We start from the raw sequence: 10,933 nt of genomic DNA on the forward strand, positions 1-10,933 counted from the left end.
AGTTGATATTTTATTTTATTTATTTATTTTTTTGGGTAGAAACGATTTATTTCATTAATACTAAGTAGCTATTACAGCAGAGTTGACTGTTGTGGTAGAGTCAACTAGTACAGTAGAGTTGATTACATTAAGATTACCTAGCTTAGCTAAACTATTACAAGCCAAAGGACCAACTTTTTTAGTACTACTATGACCCTCTTTGTCTTGTAGTAAGGTTGCCATTGCCCAGGACGGAGGAGACTGCAAAAACACTAGTAGATTAGTAGCGACCATACTTCCTTCAGTTGCCAAAACATGAGCAAGTTTGTTTCCTGTAAGCTAGTGTTTTGGTTTCATGTTAGTGTTTTGCTAGAATCGTAGTTTAAGGAAACACATAATTAAGGAAATACATATAATTCTTAAATTGGTCCTCTTGTTTCCGTCAATCATTTCTTCACTGTGTAGAATTTGTTAAACTTTATATTACTGCTCTGGTTTAGCTGTTTTATTCATAATGGGTACGCTATTTGGTAAATTTCTGAGCATTTGTATTTCTGTCTTCAGAAAGAAGTTATCTTCAGCGGGGAAAACAAAAAAATGAAAAATGAAAAAAAAAAAAAAAAAAAGAGAGAACGTCATCAAGTATGTAAACGAGACTATTTCACAAAAAAAGAAAAATATGTAACAACAAAAATACGAATATCATATTTGCTCAATCATTCACATATATCTAAAACCATACAAATCCTAAACTGAAAACTTCTTTTGTTAGATATTCACTGACATTTTCTGAATGCCCATCCTAATTGAGGAAAAAAAAGACAATCCTGCGGGCAAGAACAGGCTTGTAAACTTCAACCATCTAACAGATTCTGTACCAAGGATAATTCACGTTAAAACAAGATCCAAATTCCACAGAATCAATAGCACATGTAAAAGTTATACTTTTCTGACCATATTTACAACTGCACCTGGTCTTCTGCAGCTATATATGATTCTGCGTAGAGTTTCTGGCACCATGATTCCACCAAGCTGCAAGTGTTGACTGAGTATGAAATCTTATTCCATATGAACCCCCCAAAAAATGTCCATGCTCTTCTAGCCAGCTGCCCTTTGTATAACAAATGCTCAATTGTCTCCTCTACTAGTGTTCACCAGCAATTGCACCTTGAAACTATCTGCAGACCCGTTGATGAGTTCCCTTTTGATTAATCTCCACATGAAAAAGGAGATCTTAAAAGGATCCACACCCTAGATAGTACTGTGTGCTCATCTCTGAACTGTCTGATTGCATTCCATCCGGTATAGCATGAGAATTCTCCATCATTAGTTAAGCTCCATAGAGGCTCATCTGTAAAGAGTATGAGCCCCAAGATGTGATCCATCAAATATTCTGGTATCAACTCAGTTAGCTTTGAAACATCCCATTCATCATTAATAATGCAATCACTGACCATAAGATTTCCAGGTTTCCTGGCCAGACTGTAAGAAAAGGCTAAGGGCCCCAAACCTGTCCACTTGTCCCGCGGTGAATTACTATTTCCAGCACAGTTCTCCATATCAAATTTGGTTCAGTGTGGTACTTGATCTCCGTCAAGTGTTTCCAGATATAAGATTTTCCAGAGTGCCAACACATTGACACTAGATGACTTCTCCGGAAATATTTTGTAATTAGGAATTCAGACCACGAGTTCTTTTGAGTCCTTATTCTCCACCTCCATTTCGTTTCAACAGATTCATAAATTTCCTCCAGCCTCTTAAATCCCAACCCTCCCTCATTTGTAGGAAAACAGAGGTTCAGCCAAGAACTCCAATGATAATTTACTTTCCATTCCTTTTGGCCCCAAAAGAAGATAGCAAAGTATAACTAGCCTGATTTTGATTTTACACGGAGTAATTAGCTGCAAATAGGTGTAAGGTTTGAGATTGCAAAACTATTATAATCACCGCCCTACCACCTGGTGTAAGTAACTTTGCCAACCCCGAGCAAAATAATTCAACCTTTTTCTGCCATTACAGATAGGACACCGCAAGTACTGTAGTGGAAACTTTTGATGCTGAAAACCAATCCATCTTTTGATTCCATCCCTTGTCCTTTGATCTGTGTCTACATGGGTGAGAAAGAAGCTTTTCTCTCTGTTGATTCATCTCCTAACATGTCTTCATAATGCCTCAACTGCTTCAGAAGCAAGCAAGTGAATCTTTTTCCTCGAGAGGTGATGACAATCACAACATTTTGCATAGCACAAATGATTTAATTGTGGTCCTTTCCGCTGCATTGTAAAACCAATGCATTCTTCATCTCCATAGAGCTGACTTAGCATTTTAGAAAGCACCTCTGCACCTAAGATGAAAAGTGCAGGGAAGATAGCCCTGCTTGAGTGCCCTTGAAGAATGAAAAAAATCCTTTCCTGGTCCTGTTAAAAATTAGAGTACCATACATTTGAGATGAATCTGCAGATAATGTCAGTAATCCAAACCTCTGGAGAACCTAGTCAAGAAAATCCAAGATACTTTGTGATAAACTATGGACATATCAAGAAGCTTCATGAAAACATTACCTCCATAATTCTTTCCTTTGATTCCATGGACTATCTCTGAGCCAATAAAATATCCTCGCTAATTAGACTGCCCTTAAGAAAACCTGATTGATTCACTGAAATAAGTTTAGGAAGAAGAATAGCCAGTCTGTTGATAGGATCCTGGATATAATCCTGTTAGAATTGTTACTCAGACTAATGGGGCTGAGCTGAGAAAAATTATAAGGCGATTCAACTTCAGGAGGAATAAATACAAGGTATGTGTGAGTATAGAACCTAGTAAGATCAGCCCTATCGAAGACTTCAAATCCTATCAAACCAAGTGGCATCTTTTGGAAACCACCATTCATGGTTTCTAGAAGCTACAACAAATCTACCCTCTATCAGAACCATGTCAGAGAGCTTTGTCCTTTGGGCCCAATATAGAAGCAACAGAACCCACAATAATTTTTATGTGGTAAGCCACATTCCTGAAACCCCCAGTCCAGTAGTCAATAGAGACCTTTTATCACTTAGTGACTCACACTCAACCTCTTGGTTGGAGGTGAGGATCCTTTTCAATAGGGTTCTTCTCACATGGTCATTGTAAGAAGAATCAGATGGGAACCCACATTCAGACATTTATGAGGAATGAGGGTGTAAAAAAGAGGGTATGGCATCCTTCACTTAGCCTATATATCAAACTATAACAGTGTTATCAAAGGCGAAAAGCGCAAAAAACTCTAAGATCAGTTGGAATTTTAAGCATACAGCGCAATTAAAGTGTAGGTTTTAATGATGAAAAAAATAATATGTGTGTGTAGTCCAAGACTAATAATTATAAGCATGAATAACAAATATCTGGACAGAGAAATTGAATTTTTTTTATGGTAAAGTAAAATATCAATTATTTTGTGTCGCCTCTTCAGGATTATGCTCATTGGCAAGGAAAAGTATGTCAGAGAGTCTTGATGACAACACTAAGGTGCCCGCTAGCGAGGCGAAGCGCTCAACATGTTTTATGTATCGCTTTAGGGCTTAAGCGCGCTTCAAGCATGCCTTTGATAACACTGAACGATAAATTATCTCAAGGTTTCCTTGAATGGCATAAGCCCAAAAGATGAAGAATTGAGCCTGCCCTCTTATTTGTGCTGATATAGTTTTCTAGAAGTCCAAATGCTGTAAAGATTTTATTCTGAGGAGCCAACTTATTAAAAAGCTTCAATTAGAGGGATTGCATACACTTTTCAAGTCTACATTGATGTTCAACAGTACAGACTTGCTGGCAAAACTTGGAACAATGAATAAAGATGAAGCTGAAAACTTGTCAAGTCACATCTCCAATTAGAGAGTAATTGTGGATCATAAGGCTAAGGATGCAGTGATCTATGAGAATGGCATCATGGGTAATAAAAGTAAATAGAGGAGATAGGGTCAGTGCCAAAATTCATAAGGATGAAATAACCTAAAGCTGCTGTATGCTGCGAAAAAGGCTAATACTTAAGTTTCAGACTAAATCTTGGGACAATCTTCTGATGTTGAGGTATCTATTACTCCTTTCCACGCATTTAAAAAACCAACATCTGAACCGTGTAGGGAATTTCAGTTAAACTATTAACAGGCAGGAGCTCTACCAAAGTTAGTAAGGATCCATGTTAGTCAAGAGACACCAAAATGGTGATGTCATCCTCAAAGAAGCCTTTCAGATTTTGCAAGGATGCCAAGATTATCCTTAAACTAGCTAAGATGTGACAGCAACTTGTAATTTGTAAGCGAACTGCAGTGTTGTCAAAGGCGCACTTAAGCCCAGGAGCAAGGTGCAAGACATGTTGAGTGCTTCGCCTCGCTTAGTGGGTGCTTCAGTGTCGTCACAAGGCTCTAAGGCATACTTTTCCTTGCCAATGAGCAAATCCTGAAGAGGCGACAAATAATTACATTTCACTTTATCATAACTTTTTTTTAAAAAATCTTTGTCTATATATTATCTATTCATGCTTATAATTATTAGTCTTGGACTACATATACATATTTGTATTTTTTTTCTCCATTTGTGCCCTTTTTCATCAAAGCCCGCGCTTTGTTTTGCGCACTGCGCTTAAACCCCCAACAGACCTTAGAGCTTTCTTGTGCTTTTCACCTTTGATAACACCGGCGAACTGATACTTTGATTCTCCATGGCTCCAGTTCTCTTAGCAAATACATTCGACCTTGGAAGTAGTTCAGGGGTGGAAATCCAAAATTTATGAAGGGAAAGGATCTAGAGCTAAGTTACTGTTGTTCTTTTTCAACTATCTTATTTCTATTTATTTTTCTTTACAAAATTTTGTTGTTAATATAATATTTTACATGCATGCGCAACTCAACCTGGAAGGGCAATAAAGAAATTCTGTTTCGGTTTTACGATATTTAGTTGTGAGAATAATCAGGGAAAGAAAGGTCAAAGCCAAGAAAGTAAATGTTAGAGAGTTAGACATCTCTAGAGCATCTAGTTATTTGAAAACAGAATGTACAAACCCACAATGAGAGCATCAAATCTAGAAGTTTGAGATGAGAGCGTTGAAAAAGTAGCATGGAATAGACAAATTAGGTGATATATACAAACAAGCAACAAACAATCAGATCTCAGAGCTTTTCTTTCTTAACACTTAATCTTCAAGTTGAAACCAATATTCACAACAAGCATCATGCAAATAAAGTCAGATTAACTGAGGCTGTATTGGAAGTTCATCATACCTAAACTCTGGTTACTTTCAGCTACTCTCAAGAACTAAAGAATCAGCACATGGAGAAATGGTAATGTGTCGTAGTTGACTGACTAGGTTATCCAAAATGGTGTAAACATATTCAGACTTAGCATGTGAACCATCAAAGGCAATAAACTCATGCACTTCCCCGTTCAATTCGATCCAACTACACCCTCGGGTCTTCTCCACACCCATCTCTTTCATCATTTTCCTAACTTGAGCGACCCCTTCCCAATTTTTACAAGTAGAATACAAATTTGCCAAGAGTGAATATCTGCCACAGTGATAAGGCTGTATGTCGATTAGATGTCTTCCTATCCATTCACCTAATTCATAAGCCTTGTGAATCATGCATGAACCGAAGAGAGCGCCCCATATGCTAGGAGTAGGTTTCATAGGCATGTCTTGAATCAATTTACAAGCTTCTTCCAGATACCCTGCCCGGCCCAGAAGATCGACCATACAGCCATAATGATCTAAATTAGGTTTTACACCATAAACTTGGTCCATTAATGAGAACAACCGTCGTCCTTCATCCACGAGTCCTCCATGAGAACAAGCACTGAGAATGCCAATGAAGGTTACTTCATTGGGCCTTAAATCATCTCTCAACATTTCTAAGAAGAAGGCCAAGGAATTTTCAGCATCACCATGTGTTGCCAAGCCATTGATCATAGCAGTCCATACATAAACATCTTTATTTGGCAACTTCTCAAAAACCAACAATGCCTTTTCAATGCACCCACACTTTGCATACATATCTATCAAAGCAGTGCCAAGTGCTGTATTAAACTTTATGTTGTGTTCTTTTATATAATTAGCAATCCATCTTCCTTGCTCCAGTGCTCCAAGCCTAGTAGATGCACTGAGCACGCTTGTCAATGTTACTTGATTGGGCACAACCTTTCCGGACAGCATCTCTTCGAAAACACAGAGTGCTTCCTTAAATCTATTGCAATTTACACAACCAGCAATCATAGCACTCCAAGAAATAAGATTCTTGTAAGGCATGTCTTCAAAAACTTTCAAGGCATCATCCCAAAACCCGCATTTAGCATACATATCAACAAGAGCACTACCAATGTAAACATCCCTAGAAACCCTCCCAGCCTCCACATAGAAAGCATGAAGACATCTCCCAAACCAAACACATCTCAATGTTCCAGCAGGAGAAAGAGCTGCTACAACAGCCACTTCATCCACCTTAACTTGTGCTTCTCTCATCTCCATAAAAAGTTCCAATGCTTTAACTGGCAGAGCATTCCTGGCATACCCATCAATCAATGCAGTATAAGAAAGCACATCCTTTTGCGTAATTTCATCGAACACTTGGCGTGCAAGGGCCACGTACCCACTGCTGGCGAAACAAGAAACCAAAGAATTCTGCACAAACTGGTCAGAAATGAAACCAAACTTCAATATTTGAGCTAAAAGTAGATGTAGGTTTTCATTCTTGGCTCTAGAAAAGGCTCTTAGAAGCAAAGGAAATGTATGTTTATTAGGAAAAACCCCATCTTGGCGCATTTGCATATAGAAAGTAATAGACTTTTGAGGATGTGAAGTATTAGAAAAGCCTTTCAAGAAGACGTTCCATGTATGTATAGTGGGGTTTCTGATGTGACCGAAGAGAGAATAAGCATAAGAAGATGGGAATGAAGGAAGAAGTAAGGAAAGGCGGAGAAATTTGCTGAAAAAGGAACTGTGATGTTGATGTGAGAGGCCACAAGTGATCACAACGCAGGTGATCTGTTTGAGATGGTTCAAATTCCATCCTTTCAAGAAGAACAAGGACTTCAATTTTTCATTCAAAGGTAGCATTTTCCCTTGCCATGCAGTGTAGTAGAAGAATTTCCCTTGGCTAAGATAAGCACTTGTTTGGTTTATGTAAAAATAAATGTGCTGTCAAGTGCTTCTAAGCTAAAATAAGTTATAAGTGTTATAAAATGAAGCTAAAAGAGTCACAATATTAATGGATGAAAACCATAGAAATAGAATGACAAAAGAGGAGAGATTTTTACTATTCTTCCAAAATGTGTTACAAGTGTATCTCATATGAAAATTTATGCCTCTATTTATAGTAATACATATGTATTTAATATATGAAATGGTGGAAGAAAAAGGAGAGCCATTAACATGGTGGAAGAAAAGGAGAACCATTAACATGGTGGAAGGAGCATTATATTTGAGAAATGGACATTCATAATTTCATAACACTCCCCTGATGTCCATAGATGATGTGCATCGTTAAAAACCTTATTGGGAAAAACCACGTGGGAAAAAGCCTCAATGAAGGAAATAGAGTACACATATCTAGTAATACGCTTTGAGAGTTGCCTCATTAAAAACCTTACCAAGAAAACCCAATGGGACAAAACTTGATTAAGGGAAAAAGAGTACAACGCGTATTTTCACTCCCCCTGACGAAGACCAAGATTCAGATGTCGGAGTCTTCGCATTCCAATCTTAAATATCATCTTCTCAAGAGTTGAAGTTGGCAAAGATTTGGTGAACAAATATGGGATTGTCACTTGAACGAATACATTGTACATCAATATCACCATTCTTCCGGAGATCATGTGAAAAATAACTTTGGTGAAATATGCTTCGTTCTATCTCCTTTTATAAATCCTCCCTTTAATTGAGCTATGCATGCAAAAGCATTATCTTCATATAATACCGTGTATTTTTGTATCACATTTCAAGCCACATCTTTCTCTCGATGGAATGTATCACCGATCTCAACCACACACATTCTCTACTTGCTTCATGAATAGCTATTATCTCGGCATGATTCGAAGAAGTAGCAACAATGGATCTTTGTGGATCGCCATGATATAGCAAGACCTCCGCATGTAAACAGATAGCCTGTTTGAGATCGAGCTTTATGTGGATCAGATAAATAACCTGCATCTGCATAACCAACAAGATCTGTACTACCTTTGTTAGTATAAAACAGACCCATATCGCTAGTTCCCTTCAAATATCGCAATATATGCTTAACTCCGTTCCAATGTCTTCGTGTAGGAGAAGAGCTATATCTTGCTAGCAAATTAACAGAGAACGCTATGTCAGGTCTTGTAGCGTTAGCAAGATACATAAGTGCACCAATTGCACTAAGATATGGTACTTCGAGGACCAAGAAGCTCTTCATTTTCTTCTTGAGGTCGGAACGATCTTTACTCACTTCAAGTGAGCGAACAATCATTGGAGTACTTAAAGGATGCGCATTGTCCATGTAAAACCGTTTTAAAACTTTCTCTATATATGCAGATTGATGGATAAAGATCCCATTTGTGAAATGTTCAATTTGCAGACCAAGACAGAGTTTTGTCTTTCCGAGATCTTTCATCTCAAATTCTTCCTTCAAATATTCAATCGCCTTTTGGAGCTCTTCTGAAGTTCCAATGAGATTTATGTCATCAACATAAACAGCAAGTATAATGAACCCTGATTTTGTTTTCTTAATAAAAACACATGGACAAATGGCATCATTTGTATATCCTTCATTTATCAAGTACTCACTTAAGCGATTATACCACATGCGCCCTGATTGTTTTAAACCATATAATGATCTTTGTAATCTGATTGAATACATTTCCCGAGACTTTAAACCAAATGCTTCAGGCATTTTATATCCTTCAGGGATTTTCATATAAATTTCATTATCAAGTGAGCCATAAAGATAAGCTGCAACCACATCCATCAGATGTATTTCAAGGGTTTCATATACAGCTAAACCGATAAGGTATCGAAATGTTATAGCATCCATAACTGGTGAATACGTTTCTTCATAGTCAACGCCGGGTCTTTGAGAGAATCCTTGTGCAACAAGGCGTGCTTTGTATCGTACAATTTCATTTCTCTCATTTCTTTTCCGTACAAAGACCCATTTGTGGCCAACCTGTTTTACACCATTAGGCGTTTGGACTACAGTCCAAAACCTCACGTTTAGCAAGTGAATTCAATTCTGATTGAATTGCTTCTTTCCATTTTGGCCAATCATATCTTCGTCGACATTCTTCGACGGATTGAGGTTCCTGATCCTCACTGCCTTTCATAATATTTAGTGCAACATTATATGCAAAAACACTATTCACCACAATTTTCGAATGATTCAAATTGACCTCATCACCAAGAAACTTAATGATAGTTCTTTACTCACCGGAGTCTCGGGTTTGCCGATTTCTTCAGGAATATCAGGATTAATCAGATCTTGAACCTCTTCATGAGATCCTTTCATAGTGTCATTCTGATCATTGTTTGTATTTCTTTTTCTAGGATTTTTATCCTTGGAGCCCAATGGCCTACCACGCTTCAGGCGTGGATGAGATTCAGAGGCTATGACACTAGTATATTGTCCCTTTGGAACGTCAATTCGAATAGGCACATTCTCTGCAGGATATGCGACTTAGTTATTCTTTTCAAATCAAAATCCGTCCGGCATTTGATTTGCTATTTTCTGCAAGTGGATGATCTTTTGGATCTCCCCGCTCACATATAGGCACGTGGATCAAAATGAGATAGTGATGAAACTTTCCACGCAATTTCTCTTTTGGTTTCTTCTTTCTCTCTCCCCCTAATTGTGGGAAATTTGTTTCATCAAATCGACAATCCGCAAATCGTGCAGTGAATAAATCTCCCGTTAATGGTTCAAGATAGCGAATAATAGAGGGTGATTCAAGCCCGACATATATTCCTAACCTTCTTTGAGGGTCCATCTTAGTGCGTTGTGGTGATGCTACTGGCACATATACAACACAATCAAATATTCAGAGATGAGCAATATTTGGTTCATGACCAAATCCTAATTGAGACGGGGAGTATTTATTATAATGACTCGGTCTGAGGCGAATAAGGGATGCTGCATGTAAGATAGCATGACCCCAAACAGTGGTAGGCAACCGTGTTTTCATAAGTAATGGTCTTGCTATCAATTGCAAACGCTTAATAAATGACTCAGCAAGGCCATTTTGGGTATGAACATGAGCTACGGGATGTTCAACTTTTATCCCAACTGATAAACAATAATCATCAAAAGTTTGGGATGTAAATTCTCCAGCATTATCAAGACGTATAGCCTTAATAGGATAATCTGGGAACTGTGCTCTTAAGCGTATTATTTGTGCCAATAACTTTGCAAACGCCAGGTTGCGAGACGATATGAGGCATACATGAGACCACCTCGAAGACGCATCTATTAGAACCATAAAATATCTGAATGACCCACAAGATGGGTGAATAGGTCCACATATATCCCCATGTATACGCTCTAGAAAAGCAGAGATTCAACGTCAACTTTCATTGGTGATGACTTAGCTATCAATTTACCCCGATAACAAGCAAAGACATGAAAATTCACCACTTTCAAGAATCTTCGGTTCTTAAGTGGATGCCCATTTGAATTTTCAATAATTCGTCATCATTATTGATCCAGGGTGACCTATTCGGTCATGCCAAAGCAAAAAAGTACTTGAATCATTAAACTTCTGGTTTACGATCGAGTGTGCTTCAATTGTACTAATTTTTGCATAATACAGACCAGAAGACAAAGTTGACAATTTCTCCAAAACATATTTCTGGCCGGAGACATTCTTTGTAATGGCAAGATATTCATCATTTATTTCGTTTAATGTCTCAGTGTGATATCCATTACGGCGGATATCTTTGAAACTTAACAAGTTTCTTGGGGAT

General features: G+C 37.9%; 1 protein-coding gene across 5 annotated transcripts; it reads right to left on the minus strand.

Moving 5' to 3' along the window:
- Positions 1 to 661: 661 nt before the first annotated feature.
- On the minus strand, positions 662 to 7,135 carry LOC132033570 (pentatricopeptide repeat-containing protein At1g50270). 5 transcript variants are annotated; one of them, XR_009408817.1, is made up of 3 exons: positions 5,232 to 7,135; positions 2,541 to 2,623; positions 662 to 2,396 (listed from the first exon to the last, which is right to left on the minus strand). XR_009408817.1 is itself a non-coding variant. In XM_059423591.1 (2 exons), exon 1 carries the CDS (start codon positions 7,058 to 7,060, stop codon positions 5,249 to 5,251), a length of 1,812 nt encoding a protein of 603 aa, XP_059279574.1. In that variant the 5' UTR covers positions 7,061 to 7,135; the 3' UTR covers positions 662 to 2,635; positions 5,232 to 5,248. The 5 variants fall into 5 exon arrangements, 2 of the variants coding, with proteins under 2 accessions (XP_059279574.1, XP_059279562.1); XR_009408822.1 differs by having other exon boundaries at positions 2,541 to 2,635; XR_009408816.1 differs by having other exon boundaries at positions 2,541 to 4,410.
- Positions 7,136 to 10,933: the final 3,798 nt, after the last annotated feature.

This window comes from Lycium ferocissimum, chromosome 2 (genome assembly GCF_029784015.1).
Source record: "Lycium ferocissimum isolate CSIRO_LF1 chromosome 2, AGI_CSIRO_Lferr_CH_V1, whole genome shotgun sequence".
In the NCBI taxonomy this organism is placed as follows: Eukaryota; Viridiplantae; Streptophyta; class Magnoliopsida; order Solanales; family Solanaceae; genus Lycium; species Lycium ferocissimum.

What these genes read in the sequence shown, in the direction of transcription:
- LOC132033570 (XM_059423591.1), bottom strand. Translation starts at nt 7,060, where the DNA reads ATGCTACCTTTGAATGAAAAATTGAAGTCCTTGTTCTTCTTGAAAGGA.